Source organism: Zootoca vivipara, chromosome 16 (assembly GCF_963506605.1).
Source record: "Zootoca vivipara chromosome 16, rZooViv1.1, whole genome shotgun sequence".
Classification (NCBI taxonomy): Eukaryota; Metazoa; Chordata; class Lepidosauria; order Squamata; family Lacertidae; genus Zootoca; species Zootoca vivipara.
This window is the reverse complement of record NC_083291.1, coordinates 39,822,296-39,839,009: the sequence shown is the minus strand read 5'-3', so window position 1 is coordinate 39,839,009 and position 16,714 is coordinate 39,822,296. Positions and strand designations below refer to the sequence as shown.

At 46.2% G+C, this 16,714-nt stretch overlaps 1 protein-coding gene across 1 annotated transcript in view; it reads left to right on the top strand.

Moving 5' to 3' along the window:
• The window catches only part of SYP (synaptophysin), a 34,673-nt gene that overhangs the window by 11,549 nt on the left and 6,410 nt on the right, over positions 1–16,714 (top strand). Inside the window, exons 3-6 of the mRNA XM_035141189.2 lie at positions 7,954–8,078; positions 9,558–9,753; positions 10,918–11,109; positions 14,555–14,849. Coding sequence (XP_034997080.2) covers positions 7,954–8,078; positions 9,558–9,753; positions 10,918–11,109; positions 14,555–14,845 — 804 coding nt within the window. The 3' untranslated portion in view covers positions 14,846–14,849. The remainder of the gene's footprint in view (positions 1–7,953; positions 8,079–9,557; positions 9,754–10,917; positions 11,110–14,554; positions 14,850–16,714) is intronic.

The window sequence follows — 16,714 nt, the reverse complement described above, 5'->3', positions numbered from 1 at the left end:
CTGACCTTTGTAAGGAATTTGGCGGTTGCTAGGGGAGTAAATGGCAACCCCCTACCCTCTCCGGGGGTTACGGAGAGGGGCCGCTGGCCCGCGATGCCCCCAGACCCACTCCGACTGTCTTTGGAGTGGGGGGAGCTTGGGCTGAGCACTTACAAGGGCCAGGACTCCCGGACGCTAATCTGCATGGCGGGGATTTCCATGGTTAAAGAAGATAATTAGGCTTAAATCTATGGACATACTTCAGAAGGAGGGAAAGAAGCGCTGTTTACTGCTGAGAAATTTATGCTGCCGAGTGAGAGGAGTCAAAGATTGTACTGCATCTGGAAGAAGGATTGATGGGGACGGAGCGATAAGGGGAGTGAGTTTTTATTTTATTTTATTTTTCTTCATATTGTTGCCTCGTACCTTCCCGGACGCGATGTCCTGGCTTGTTTGGAGTGAAAGAGAAGCAAAAGACTGTGTGAGTTGAACCTTATAACTGTTGTTACTGAGCATATTTTTTTAAAGATGTGGAGTTGCCGATGAGAAAAGCCCCCCCCTAGTCGGACGGAAGGAGTTCTGAATGCGCTCGGAGGATTTATGAGCTGTGACGCACTTTAAATTGGAGCAGCGACCTGAAGCTAAGTTCAGCTATAGGGCAAGGAGATCCATTAATTTACCAAGAGTCTATGGTTTGATGTTTGGGTCTCCTGCCTGGAAAAGCTGTAAATTCTATAATGATCGTAAATCTTCATGGCTATGAGAGAAAAGCGAAAGTGATCTGAGCTTTTTAAGATGGCGCTACTTCGAATTGCTTCAACGCAACAGGAGCTCCATTAAGAAGATTTATGGGGAGGCTGGACTGATTAACTCACACAGGAGAAAGAACATCTGTGAGACTTTGTTTGATATTTATATCAGCAGCTGGGAAACAATCGTGAAAGTGGAAAACATCTATGTGACTGTAAGGGGAAGATCTGGATTATTATGAACTTGAAGGACGATTTGAACTTTAGAAAAAAGACGGCAGTGGACAGTTGCGAGGAATTCCCAATTTCTTGAAGCATGGGAACCCAAATAAAAAATTCTTTAGATGATTTGGCATAACATTCGGTCTGATTGATATATATATGTGTATAATTTGAAATATTGAATGTGATATAATTGGTTTTAATTGGAAAATTAATAAAAATATTTTAAAAAAAAAAATGAACAATGAAGCCTGCAGTACCTCTTGTGCAGTTCCTGTTCTTTTGTAGAAAACGAATTTCTGGTAGGTTTTGCCCTCTGTTCAGCATTTATTTATTTCATTTATATGCCTCATTCTGTCTGAGGAGCTCAAGGCGCTGCAAGTGGCTCTCCACACTCACACCCCCAGTTTAATCCCCACAACAGTTCTGTGAGGGAGTTAGCAAAAAGTGACTGGCCAAGGGTATCCAGTGAGATTCATGCCTGAGGGGGGATTTGAAGTTGCATTTTCCCAACTGTGGTCTGACAGGGGTGGCATGATAAGCAGAATGATCATCAGTAACCAACAGCAAAGTTCTAGTTACAGGTAGGTAGCCGTGTTGGTCTGAGTCGAAACAAAATAAAAAAATTCCTTCAGTAGCACCTTAAAGACCAACTAAGTTTTTACTGTGGTATGAGCTTTCGTGTGCATGCACACTTCTTGTATCTGAAGAAGTGTGCATGCACACGAAAGCTCATACCAGGCATCCCCAAACTTCGGCCCTCCAGATGTTTTGAACTACAATTCCCATCTTCCCCGACCACTGGTCCTGTTAGCTAGGGATCATGGGAGTTGTAGGCCAAAACATCTGGAGGGCCGCAGTTTGGGGATGTCTGGCTCATACCAAAATAAAAACTTAGTTGGTCTTTAAGGTGCTACTGAAGGATTTTTTTTATTTTGTTTCAACAGCAAAGTACCATCAATGTAGAAACAAATGCCTGAAAGAACGACCTTTCAAAAAGCTGGGAGTATGGTGTATGAGATGGAAGATCCAGGTGCTCTTCCCTAATTGCCAGAGGACACAATCCTCTGGGAAGTAACCTTGTCTGCCCGAAAGGAAGGGGAGCTGTGCAAGAGCATAGCAATAGGTCTTGTGCAGGATAATTTCCTGATGGATGGCACCCGTGAAAGGTCCATTCTGTCTGTGCGTCTCTCTGCCATTCCAATTCCACTTGCTGAGGCCTCGCACCATTGCTGCCTTGGTCCAGTTTCCTGGGTATTTTGTTGTGCTGGCACAACAGATCAGCTTGTTTGCCATGCAGAGGAGACCAGAGAATCAGGCTTCAAGCATGCGCTGGATTAACTAATCTGCCTTAAAATAGACCCAAGCAGTATCTATTAGCAGTAATTCTGATCCAGGAGCCCTAACCACGAGAACAGAACTGGTGGTAGACTAATTACATTGAGGTGAAAATACATACGTAATTTTATCTGGAATGTCTTCTTAGCTACAACAAAAGGGGTTCAAACCCCTCCTGTAGTACAGTATTTGCAACTGTGGTGCAAGAACCAGCCATTTTAGATCCCAAGGAGCAGAATCAGGAGTAATTTCAGATATTTTCCCCACTATGCTTAGAGTAATCTTAGAGCTCAACACAACTGCAATTCATAGCCACATCTGATACAGATCTGATAAAGCTACCCGTTACCTTTGTTTACAGCCTCATGGCCACTGAAAATGGAGACAATAGAAATTGCTTTTAAAGGCTTAGCCAGAACAAAATAATGAAATAATGCTACAAGCCACAAAGAATGGCCGTGGTCGAGGCCTGTGGATCCTGTAGCCTCTCTGGGTCTCCTTGCATTGCAAGTCTCACCAGCCTTAGCCAGATGGCCAGTCATGGGGGGGGGGTGGAGTTGTGGTTCCCCAGGCCTCTCCCTCACAGATAAAGCCAATATATAATGTTTAGGTTGTTATATTATCAATTAATTAACTAAATTTGTATACCACCCTATACCTGTAGATCTCAGGGTGGTTCACAACACAAAATTACAATATGAAAAAGACAAAAGACATAATAAAAATAAAAACAGAAACAAAGAATCCCCCCTTCTGGCAACACATTTAAAAGGACCTTGGCTGTCACTCAGCCCAAAGCCTGGTTGAAGAGGAACGTTTTCTCCTGGGGCCTAAATATGTATAATGAAAGTGCCAGCCAAACCTCCCTGGGGAGAACATTTCACAAACAGGGAGTCACTGCAGAAAAGGCCTGTTCTTGTGCTCCCACTCTGCTGACCTCATGTGGAGGAGGCACACGAAAAAGGGCTTCAGAGAATGATCTCAGGGTTGATATGGAGAGAGGCGGTCCTTGAGGTATAACGTGAGGTTGTTCAAATTAAACAAACATGCGCAAAGACTCCAGAGTACAAAAGTCCAGAAAAAAGATCCCCCAGTTTCCCTAATTTTCAGAGAACAAAGGAGGAAGCAAGGAACACCAGAAGAGCCTCATGGATTAGGCCAATGGCCCACCGTCCAGCATCTGGCCAGCCAAAACAGGACCTGAGCACAAGAGCCTTCTGCCTACCTGCCCTTCCCAGCAGCTGGTATTCAGAGGCTGGTATTACCTCATTCAACCCACATTTTACCAGCTTCTTTGCAACAATATATACCTGTATAAGTAAACCCTCAAACTCTGGTGTGGCATCCTTTGGGATCCTTCCACAGTCAGCATTTCTCCTGATGCTTGTTTTCAAATACTGTAAGTACAACTGTGCTGGACTTAGGCAGAAAGCAGTAGGATAAGGTGGTGGCGGTTGGGAAACTCAGCTAACACCACTTCTTGTCATTCCTGCAGTAGAAAAAGAAAGAGAAGTGTATAGCAAGCTGAGCATTAACCTCAACCGTGTTTGGAGTCCTGGGCTTTTGATGCTCCACTATTTCAGGCCTTTTGGGCCCATCTGCACTATGCCTTTTTAAGGCAATATCATGCCACTTTAAGCAGTAATGGCTTCCCCCAAAGAGTCATGGGAATTGTAGTTTGTTTAGGTTGCTGAGAGTTGTTAAGAGTTGCTTATTCCTCCCACAGAATTACAATTCCCAGAGTTCACTGGGAAGAGAAATTGATAACTCTGAAAATTGTAGCTCTGTGAGGGGAAAGGGTGTCTTCTAACAGTGCTCAGCATCCTTCATAAACTACAATCCCCAGGATTCTTTGAGGGAAGCCACAGCTATTTAAAGTGGCATGATACTGCCTCTATCTCATTAGGGTCTGGAGCAATTCTAGACCTCCCTCACTGGTAAAATCTGCAACTGCCCATGTTTTCCCTGCCAAGTAGTGCTTTGGCACTTCACCCAGAAGGACTTGAGCAATGGCAATGGTGAGCCCTCCTTAGTGTTGCAACCTGAAGCACACCTAGACACTTTCCCTGGTTTGTTCTTTCGCAGATGCATGCAATTCTCACCACAGAGGCTTTAGATAAATCCTAAATCCCTTTATCTTTCAGGTCCACCAGCAATTCTTAACCCATCTTTTCTTGCGTGCTATGCAGTAAGTTGTCTAGAAAGGCACATCTGCATGGAGATTTTGATAGGGTTTGTCAGTCCCTTTAATGGCCTTGCAATTCCTCTAGGGCACAGGAAGAGAAGGCGCAGCTTCTGCAGTGGCCTCCAGCACCCTCCCAGTGGTTTTTACCAAAGAAACAGATCTACTAAGGCTGCATAAGGGTGTCCTCCAGTGTAATGCTTGTCATATTATTTAGGATTGGTGTATGTCACACTTACTGGACAAAGGTTTCTAACAGTCCTGCAAACTTATGAGAAGCTCAACATGCACATAATCATGTAAATGGGCCCAGGATGTTTGGCCACTCCCTTCAGCTGCAGTGCACTGTCCTCACCACGTTGTAAAGAGTACAGGAGCGCCATGCTCAGATTGCACACTGTTTCACTGGCACCTTTATAAATGTTGTCACCCCAAGAAACAAGCTCAGGTTGCTTGTGCAGTTCAGCCAATCCTTCCCCTGCACTCCACCTAACCTGGAAGCTGGCTTCATATCCAGGTGCACCAAAAGCCCCCTAACCCTGTGAGCGTTAATGAGTGCGCATGCAAACACAGGTGTGCTAATGTTATTCCTTCCATTTTGGTCAGCCATGGCTGAAGCATTACAGCTCTGCTCATCCTCCTCTGGAGCCACCCTGCCCAATCTCCCCCTCTTTTACTGATTTATCCTATATATCCTAATAGAAAAGTCTTCAAAGATGGATCCTTATGTAGCCAATATAGCACCATCCACACAAGAGGTAGGTATCTGTAGGTTTCAGGGAACCCCAGGATTTGCCGAAACAAAATGTTAGGTGGGAAAAGCCCTAAGGGGGCAGCAGAAACCCAAAACAGCTCAATGGGACCTGAACATGTTCCACAGGCACAGAATGCCAGATGACTCTGTTTGGAGGGCAAGGTGGGGAGGGGATAGAAATGGGAGTATCCTGAAAGGAGGCCTTCCTGGCTGGTTGGCATCCTGAACAGCGACAGTCAATATGTTGCCAGCCCCGTTTGTTCACTGTAATTGCTTCTTTATAAAACACTTAATTAGAATCATGTTTAAGCTCCTCGCTATAAAATTCACAATGACATACTTTTAAAAGAAAGAAAGAAACCAGTTTCATCAACTATCAAAGCAAAGCATGCACTTAAAACCCTGGGTATCTCCTTCCTCCCTGAAGCGTTCTTCTGCACTCTGTACTGAGCGCAGAAATGGCGACACAAACTCTACGGGTGGCAGACGGCAAAGTGGGTCAGGTGCTGGGTTAATATCTGGTCCCTGCTCAGCCACTGGAAGGAGGAGATTAAAGGGAGGGGGAAGAAGACTCCCTTATTCTCTATATCTCTCATTTTGTACTGAGCTCACGCTCAACTCTAAAAATACCTATGATTGCACAGTGAGTTTCTCAGTTGATCCGGGATGACCGTGAACGAAAAGCCTCCCCGCCCCCAGGCTGGGATTACTGCTCAGAGCACCAGAAGGCTGCAGCAGCAGCAGCAGCAGCAGCAGCCACAGCTGGAAAAGAACCATCTGTCTGTTTACTCCCTAGGGCACCTCCTGCTGGCCTAAGAAAAGCTAGTAGCCCAAGAAAGTCTTGAGTTCTTCTGGTTCCTCTTGCGACTGGTGCTCAACTCTGTGACATTATGATTCCAACAAGAGAGCATTTCATGAGAAAGGAGTGTTTGGCGGTGAGAAGGGAATGTCTTCTAAAATCATGTGTGCGGATGTGTGCATACATTATGTGTCAAGAGCCAAGGCACATAAAATGGCACGAGGTGGTATGCCTTACCGCTCAACCCAAATAAACGTCAGAGAAGAATGATTAAGGTATCCTTCATTTAAAAAAAGGGAGGCTTTCCTCCTGGGGATACTGGGCCCAGACATACCTAAAAAAGCAAGGGAAATAATATTGTATGCCATGGTAGCTGCAAGAATATTAATCGCTACAAATCGGAAAGGAAAGGAAATTCCGACTAAACTGGAGTGGCAAAGTAAACGCCGAGTTGGCAAAAATGACAGAGAAACTGAGAGCTCATACTGATCAAACATTTATTAAAAAATGGGACATTTACAAAAATACCTTAAGGATACTGACAAGCTGGAACGTGTCCAGAAGAGGGCAACCAAAATGGTCAAAGGCCTGGAAACGATGCCTTATGAGGAACGGCTTAGGGAACTGGGTATGTTTAGCCTGGAGAAGAGAAGGTGAAGGGGTGATATGATAGCCATGTTCAAATATATAAAAGGATGTCATATAGAAGAGGGTGAAAGGTTGTTTTCTGCTGCTCCAGAGAAGCAGACATGGAGCAATGGATTCAAGGTACAAGAAAGAAGATTCCACCTAAACATTAGGAAGCACTTCCTGACAGTAAGAGCTGTTCGACAGTGGAACTTGCTGCCAAGGAGTGTGGTGGAGTCTCTTTCTTTGGTGGTCTTTAAACGGAGGCTTGACAGCCATCTGTCAGAAATGATTTTATGGTGTTTCCTGCTTGGCAGGGGGTTGGACTGGATGGCCCTTGTGGTCTCTTCCAACTCTATGATAATAATATGATGTCACTGGCAGGCCTCAAATGACTTCTGAGGTATGATGGATAATTATAAGAGAATATATTGCTGATGAAAATTAGCAAAAGAAAATGAATACAAACAGTGCGCTAGATAGATTAAGTGGTAGAAGCTGGGGAGTGTCAATTTTGAGTGGAAAAAATGGCTGAACAGAGAGAAGATTCATGCTTGTTCCAAGGGGTTTCTACCTACCCCGTTAAACCGCCCCGTTGATGTTTATAATATGCACATTTGTGCACTAACACCCGCTGCCATATTTCCCATAGCCACTGCTTTGTTGTTGGAAGCTTCCAGTAACTAGCAATGATCTTATGTGCTGCAAGCTACACTTTTACAATCTTGTTGCCTTTGTATAACAGCCTACACTTTCTCCAATAAAATAACAAGTGTTTCCAAAGGGAGTTCTCGTTGCATTTTTAAACTCTTTTATAACTCTTTCCCAGAAGTGCAGATTACTTATAAATGACCACCAAGTAGGTTTGAAATCTATGCCATTTCTTACCACACCGTCATCTTTTTGCTTCCGCAGTGCCATACTTTTTTTTTCAAACCATTGCTGGTGTGTAGTACAATGGGTACAATCATTTATGAAACCAGTGGGTTTCTGTGTGAACATTTCTAGGCCTCTTTCCTACAGCTCCTCTTCCTGTCTCACACACCACTAGTTGTCTTCCTACACGGAATAATACCATGCGTATGTAAGTTGTAACATGAGGCGATGCTAAATGGTGGTAAGCCATGGCATTAAGACTCAGTGATTGATGCTCGTGTAGAATTGTCACATCAAACTATACAGGGAAGTCAAGCAGGATCCTTTGTTGATCAGGATCCACAGAGAAGATCAACGGGTTGTGGCGAAATGGCCCAGCATCCTCTGAGCATTCACTTTCTCTGCTTCTCTCTCTCTCCCCCTCCAGTTCTTTTCCATCTTTGCATTTGCAACATGTGGCAGCTACAGTGGAGAATTCCGCATGAGTGTTGAGTGTGCAAACAAGACTGAGAGCGATCTTGATATAAAGGTGGAGTTTGCATACCCCTTCCGGTGAGTTGAATCCTAAGCTGCGATTCTTCAGAGGCAGATCCATACAGTTTTATTTATTCATGTATTTGAAAATTTATAACCCACTCTTTCATAAAATATAACAAGGCAGCTTACAGCATATAAAATACAATTTCTTATATTTTTTATTTCCATTTATAAGCACTTGCTGTCCAAAAGATCTCAAGAGTGGTTTGCAGTAGATAAATCCATAAGCTTATATATACCGTAGCTAATAAGCACACTGAAACCATGTCAGATGAGTCACATTACAAAATATATAAGCAATGTCCATATACATATAAAGGTAATATAAAAACAGAAAAAATCAGAGCACGCTACAATATCAAATTCCCATCTATACAACGTACAATCACTCACCATCCATTTCACACAACCATTCCCTGTCTCAAGCATCACCTCCATCAACCACTCATGAAGATTCCACTCACACCCAACAACATCACAACCCACACCAAACAGGTTATTGCCAAGCATACATGCATAGGATGCTCCTAATGGACTCATGCCCAACCCCCATGGAACAATGCAATACTCCTCTCCCATCTCTCACCTGAGAGGGCCTATACCAGAGCAGCTCTCACCCTGGAGGGTATAGAGCGGCTTCCATCCACTCACTACATCCTAACTTTGTTGTTTAGTCATGTCTGACTCTTCGTGACCCCATGGACCAGAGCACGCCAGGCACTCCTGTCTTCACATCCCAACTACATAAGCATAAGATGCATGGTACTGCACAACCTCAAAATCTGGTAAACAAACACTGGTAGCAGACACAAACATCAAGCTCACACTCAGTAAGCGTACACAGATCCTCGCATGCCATGGGGGGGGGGCAGCTGATTCACCATCAAAGGCAAGGAATGTCTCCAGCCACAGTGGAAGTGGTGAATGCAACACCAAGCCCCAACTGTTGGGAGAGGGGCTGTTCTCTCCACCTCCTGCCTTGAATTTATTTGTTCAACAAATACTTATGCGTGCAAAATGTAAAAACAACCAACAATTTTCCCCAAAAGCAGTTCTTGGTGCAATGCCTTAGCATTGTTTAAAGAACCTCATATAAGAAGGCTGGGGAAAATCTTGGCTTGAGAGCTGCTGTCAGTCAAGCTAATCAGTGGTCTGATTTGGTATAAGATATATTCAAGCGCTAAAACCCCTAAATCATTCATAATTGCACAATCCTCCTCTAACTCAAAATTCAGCTTCTCTTGGCACCAGATGTGTGTTGCTTTGGTGCAGAATTCAAACAGCAACAGCCCAGGGTATGTACAGCTCTAACGGAAGGTGATGGACTCTCCTTCCTTGGAGGTTTTTAAGCAGAGGTGGGATGGCCATCTGTCATGGATGCTTTAGTGGAGATCCCTGCATTGCAGGGGGTTGGACTAGATGACACTTGGGGTCCCTTCCAGCTCTCCAGTTCTGTGGTGCTATGATGACTCTCCCTCTTTTTCTCCTTCCCAGGCTCCACCAGGTGTATTTTGAAGCTCCTACTTGTAAAGGGAACAAGGATAAAGTTTTCTTGATTGGAGATTACTCCTCCTCTGTTGAATTCTTTGTCACCATTGCTGTCTTCGCCTTCCTCTACTCCCTGGCCGTTATTGTAGTCTACGTATTTATGCAGGACAAGTACAGGGAGAACAACAAGGGACCCATGATTGTGAGTGCCCAAACTCCAGGGTGTGATGCAGCATAGACATGTGGCTGAATGCAGGGACAAACCCTGACACTTCCTAACAACCAGGAGCAGACGTCACAGCAGCTGAAGGGTGCTGTGGATAGGTGGAACATTAATTAGGAAAGCCTGTTGCCAGGGCCACCTCTACCGTTAGACCAATGGCCATTAGCCGCGTCTAACTCAATACCGTCAAAGAGTAGTAGCAACATTATGAGATAGTTATATTCTGAGTGGGTGGTAAAGTGGGCGAGGTGCTTGATTTTCTGCCTCATATGCTGCAACATCAGGGCCATAAAACTTGGTATAGGGATGGAGGGAATAAGACAGGGTTTCTAAAGTATTTGGACTACAGGATGAAAGTTGAGGCGAGGACTGAAGTTCTGAATACTGATGTGCAGCTGGACTTTAGGATGATGGTGACCCACCAAGCTGGGTGCAGCCAGCAGCGATGAATGAGGGGCTCAGCAGGGGCTTGACAAACCATTTGTGTTTGTTGTGCTAGCTACCTGGGGCTTTAGAAACAGTGGCTTGACTGTGGCCAGCTGGTTAGTTTGCTGCACACCAGAAATTCTGTGTGTGTTTCCACCAATTCTGAACAGACCAGAAGGTCCTGGGAGCAAGTGTGAAGCAGGCAGGCCCAGCTCTAGGGGTAGTCTTGGTGGCGCGGGGCGCCAGGGCGCTGGGCCGGCAGGAGGGCGCTGTGCGGCAAAGCCACGCGGAAGCCATGCTGCGCGCTGTGCCCACCCACCAGGGCGGGGGTGCCGGAGCGATCTCCGCGCCAGGGCACCCAACCGACTTGAGGCGGCCCTGGAAGCAGGAGGCCCAAAAGAGCTAAGAAGCTTTGCAGCAGAAACTGGGTCTGGGTTAGGGGATCTGGACAAGTGGGGGGAGCTCCATATTTAGCCCAAGCTGAGTGAGACACATCCAAATGGACAAGTTGCACCAGCGCAGTGGTTTCACACTGGGCCCTGGTGACTCCACCTCTTTCTGGATTTTCTTTGGACACTGTAGTGTCTTTGGTCCAGGGTCTGAGCACCATTGGGTCCTAACAATCCACTGGTAGCCACTTGCTTCTCCTACAGGGACCCACCTCATCCTTTAGGCAACTGTAGTAACCTCTTGCCCTCCCCTCACCCCCCACTGCAGGATTTCATCGTCACGGCTGTTTTCACCTTCATGTGGTTGGTGAGCTCCTGTGCTTGGGCCAAGGGCCTTTCAGATGTCAAGGAGGCCACTGATCCTGACAATGTGATTGAAGGCATGGCTGTGTGCCGGAGCGAAGGCAACAAGTGCAATGAGCTGCGGGAGCCAGTCACCTCCGGCCTCAACACCTCTGTGGTTAGTCCTCCAAGCCCCTACTCTGCTTGCTTGCTTGCTTGCTTAAATGTTTTATATACCCCTTAACTACTAAAATCTCTAAGCAGTCTGCAACGATACAACCAAAAAACAAAAACAAGTTAAAACTGTAAAATGGAACCTCGGTTAGAATACCAGCTGGAGTTTTAAAAAGTCTTCAGTATGTGCCAGAAGTTCAGTAGGGAGGTGATCTATCTGACTTCAAGGGTTTATGGAAGGGAGTTCCATTAGATTGGTCCTGCAATACTGAACGCATGGCTCCGGGTTGATCTAAGTCAACGCGCTTTGGGACAGTGCCTGCAGCGCTGATTGTGCTGCAGGCCGGGGAGCGTGCGCCCATACGCGTGCGCACACGCTATTTCTGACGCACTTCCAGGTCACAGGAGCACAGAAATAGCTTGTATGCATGCGCACAGGCCTCCTCTGACCCGGAAGTGCGCCAGAAATGATGCTCATGCGCGCAAGCTATTTCCGGTGCTCCTGCGACCCGGAAGTGGGCAGCCGCGCCATGCCGCAGCGGTAAGAGCGGGCAACGGGTGTTGCCGCGGGCCGGATAAATGAGTCCTTCAGGCCGTATCCAGCCCCCGAGCCGTAGTTTGGGGGTGCCTGATCTAAGCCATGGGGGACTATTAACAGTGATTCCCCTGAGGATCTCAGTGACTGAGCCTAAGGGCAGCCAGTGCAGGCTCTTGAGTCCTGGAATCAAGTAGGATGGAATGCTGCTGAGCCATATGAAGGGCAACCTATGTATATTTGTACCCTGGCCTCTGAGAAGCCATCTTATAGCCTGTGCTTTCAGTACCAGTTCCAAAAGGGGGGCGAGCAGGGGTGAAGAGAAGGAGCAGGTCCAGGGGCCTCATGTCAGTTGTTCAGTATGGGCCTCTGCCAGTGCTCAGCCATGCCAACCCTAGATGCCAGTTCTGGGTGCTTTTGAGCATTCAACTGCTGTAAAGGTGCCGTGTGTTTGGTGGTGGTGTGTGTGTGGTATTCATGTGTAGTTCTGTATTTTGTAGGGTGGCAGATCATTCATACTGTTATGTTTCCTCAAAGTAAATCTGCATAGGACGCTGCATCTTTAATTTGGTTTAATTGCTAAATTAATCCATTTGAAACTTTAATTGACTAATCATTGGGGCCCATTTTAATCACTGGCAACAACTTTTTATCAGTGGGACTGAGAGTTCTTTAATTTGGGCATGTTTTGCTGGTGCTCAGGTTACTGTAAGAAGAGAATAACAATAATATATGCCTGTAGTAATATGTTTGCCAGTTATTGATTGATTGATGTTCTTTATCCACCTGTCAATAAATATTCTCTGGGAGACTTACAACAAAATGTTATTAAAAATATGATATACAATAATTAAAAACAACAATAAAAATAAATTACAGCAAGAAATAAGAGGAAAAGATGTTTGCTTGCTGGACAGAATTGCTTTTGTTCATTTATATACATATAGCATATTTACTCAAATGTAGATCCCACTGAGTTCAATGTGGCAAAGGACCCCAAGCAGACTTGAAGAAATACAGCCTTAAAAGAGAAGCTTGGAACATTCTCTCATCTTATTTTACACTCTGCAAAGATGATGGCACTGCTGCTAGCTTTCAGAAGAGTAGCTGTGTTAGGGGGAACTGACAGGTGTCAGTCCTCTGTAGGTAGTGCTTGAAGGTGAAGTCCATAGTTTCCCAGGGTTGCCAGAACAGACCTCTCCCTCTCCAGACTGGCTGGTGTAGCCAGTGGGGTGGAGGGGAGGCAATATTTGACTGCTGCCTCCAGAGCAGTGCCTAAGGGGGAAAGGGAAGACCTTCACCTTGCATCCTTATCAGAATGTTTCAAGAAGCAATGGCTGAGTCTCCATTGCCCCAGTAGGGCTAGGAGTCTTCCTTCCCTTGCTGCTTGGCCATTTACTGTCCTCTGCCGCACCCCATCAGTCGTGTTGACCAAAGTAAAGCCAAAGTGATTCTTCAGATGAGACTTAATCTGGTAGATGTGCTTATATAAATCAACCTTCAGTTTGCAGCGGCAAAAATGAGTGAATGATGGGAGACCTGAGATTTAATTTTTGTGAATGTGGCTGTTGGCGGGAGCCCTTCCAAGGGAGCAGTACTGCAGCAGCCCTTTAGCTGATCTACTTGTGGCTAAACACCTATGAATAAATGAGCTGCAATGTTTATGAAATATTAGAGCAAATGGTAATCTTCAAATTGTTGCAGGGAAACCTTTGGGGGTTTCCAATGAGAAGGTCCTAATAAAGGACAATCTTCCCTGGTGGGCACTTGCCCACTAGCACCCCTCTTCCCCTGGAAACAAGCAGCAGGGATGTGATCCAGGGGCAGGGGGAGGCACACACAGTTAATGTGGTTGTCTTCACAAAACAATGCTCTAAGAAGCTCTAGGGTTCCTCCAGAGTCTCTTCAGTGAGAAGACTGGAAAGACAGCAAACAGGTAAAGCATCTGGTTTCAGGTTCAATCCCTAGCATCTCCAGGTTAAGTTGGGGAAGACTCCTGACTGAGACCCTGGAGAACTGCTGCCAGTCAGCACAGGAAATACTGGATGGGCTAAGATCCTAAGGGCTCAACCAGACTAACCCGATCTTTATCACTGAATCGGAGCAAACGTCGGTTGGGCTTTCTGCATAGAATCATAGAGTTGGAAGAGACCACAAGGGCCATCCAATCCAACCCCCCGCCAAGCAGGAAACATCATCAAAGCATTCCTGACAGATGGCTGTCAAGCCTCCGCTTAAAGACCTCCAAAGAAGGAGACTCCACCACACGCCTTGGCAGCAAATTCCAAATTTGCAAATTGACCTTTGCTCCAATTCAGTGGTATAGAGCAGATTTTCTTGGGGAAAGTGGCAGGGCAAATGGGAAACTGCTCAGACCTGTGCTTTCCAGGCACGGGAGAAGTGGAAATGGGGACATGCCCTAACTCTTTAGGAAAGCAAACTTGTGTAGGTTACAGCATGTATGGATGTAGGGTGCCCATGAGAGTTATTTGTTTTGCAAATGGGCTTCAACAGGTTACTGGCCCCTGTTTTGCAGCATTAACATGCACGCCCACACAGGGAAGCCCAAGACATTTTGCTGCTTGAGGCAAATCAGAAAACGGCAGTCATCCCAGGAATGGTACTTTGCTAAGAGTGCTTCAACAGGTAGCCGCAAGAACAGCGTTGGTGGCAGCTGTTAAGCCCCTCGCCGGCTTTGGGTGGGGACGATGCTGGGGACCAGCGCAACTGAGCCAGTGGCTGATGGTGGCAGGATTGGCAGTGGCTGAGCCCATGCACCTCTGCCCTGAATGGTCACCGGGAGAGGCGCTGGACCCAGAGCCCTGCCCAGGCAGGCAGCTAATAGCATGGGATTGGTGAGGAAGACTCTGCAATTAATTGTCCTTTCTCCACCCTGTCTTCATTTTGTCCCCAGGTTTTTGGCTTCCTGAACTTGGTGCTTTGGCTGGGGAACATGTGGTTCGTGTTTAAAGAGACGGGCTGGAGTGCCCCCTTCGTCAAGTACCCACCTGCCCAGGAGAAGCCGCCAGCACCTGAGGCCTTTGGCGAGGCCTACAACCAAGCGCCAGGCTATGGGCAGCAAGACACGTATGGGCAGCAGGGTGGCTACCAGCCTGATTACAGCCAGCAGGGCTATGGGCAGCAGGGAGAGTATGGGCAGCAAGCTGTCCAAGGCGGGCCCACTTCCTTCGCAAACCAGATGTAGGCGGGTGAGTTGTGTTGCTGGCTGGCTGGGCAGGGCGGTGGGGTAGAAGAGTTCTCTTCTCTCGCCCTTCAATAAGGCTGGGCAAGCAACATGTTAGAAATATTACTCTGCGGGAAAAACTGAGTCCTGTAGTCGAGACCCATGTTCTGCAAATTAAGCACATTTGTGTCATTTATTATGGTTTTGCTGGTCATGGAGGAGGAACAAGGAGCTATGCAGGGCATGGAAGCGTCACTCCTTGACCACTTGAACCTGATCATCACACACTAATTTTATGAAGGGGACAGTTTGCAAGTCAGCTTGTAGTTCTCATACACAACCCTGACACCCTTTAAGACATGAACAATCCCCAGAATGTGGCACCCCAAAAGCCATTGTGCAGATGAGTGCACAAGCACAGGTGCCAGTTGAATAGGAATTGGGTGTGTGTGTGTGTGTGTGTGTGTGTGTGATTATAGGGTGAGGAAACCCAAAAGGAAATGTGCATCAGGTAAATACACCCGTGCCCCCCTCTGCCATGTGAACAACTCCATGCAAATGTGGCTAGAAACACAACCAGATGAAATGACCTCACTGTGCTTCATGCTACTAATGTGAACATACCCGTATTCAAATGCTTCTCCACATCCAAAGCCATTTCCCCATGCAATAATAATAATAATAATAGCATGCTACTGGCTGTTATGCTTTGTGAAGTAACATGGCATTTAGTAACAAATGCGGTCTTATTTGGCAGCTTGCTGATATTTGGGGCATGCACCTTTTATACAGTTGTATATTATAGCAGTGTAGGCCCTAATGCACAGTTGTGCCTGAGGCTGACAGGTGTGGAATCTAGAGGAGGATAACATCCTACACCTCTGGGCTGTGAGCATCTAATTCAGGTGTAGGAAACCGTTGGTCTTACAATGTTGCTGAACTACATCTCCCATCAGCCCCAGCAAGCATAGCCAGGGATGATGGGAGTTGTAGTTTAGAAACATATAGAGGGCCAAACATTCCCCTCACCTGATCTGGATTGCTGACATAATGACCGTGATCTCTGAAATGAGAGCCTTTTGGATACTGTTGAATGGGCAAATCAGCTTTGTTGGTCTGTGTGTGGAATTTGTTAGTCTGTAGGTCTCTAGGCACATTTCACCCAGATCTCAGGTTCAAATTTGAACTCCATCATACTGGTAGACTACAGAAGCAGCTGACTGCTGCTAGGACTCCTTCCCCTCTGTTGGCCTTAATGGCCAGAAGCCCCCTCTGCCTTAGCATGTCTCCTTCCATGAGGAGTCGTCCTCAGCTCTTGGTGCACAGAATGCAGCTTCCTATGCCTGGCCACGTACCTCTGAGAGTCGAGGCTTTCTCCAACTGCTCTACAACACAGCCTCATCTAAATCAGTAAGCAATGAGTCCTTTGTCAGGATGTAAATGAAAGCAAGGCTTTGTCCTTTGCATGCAGTGGTAAAGAACGATGTCAAGATTCCTTTGTGCAAATGTATATTATACCTTTGGGTCAAAAAGTTAATAGCAGCTCTCCTACACACCCCAAGTCAAATTGGGACTGTGGTACTTAGGGAGTGAGGTATTAAATTCCTTTCCTGATTAAGCTTCCTCCCCCCCCCCTCAACTCGCTACACGCCCAAGCTACAATTTGCACCATGCCTTAGATGTTTTGCTCTGCTGACAAACAGCAACTGAGAGAAATGAATTATTTTAATATGTAAAATATTATGCATGTGTTTTATGAGTTGGTGGGGGAGTGATTTTAATTGGTAAAATTGTGTATGCCATGGTCCCAGCCAGAAGGAAAAACCCTCATAATCAGAAATAAGAGAAAATTGGCTGCGTGTCAGTTTTCTTTGTTAACAGATACCAAAT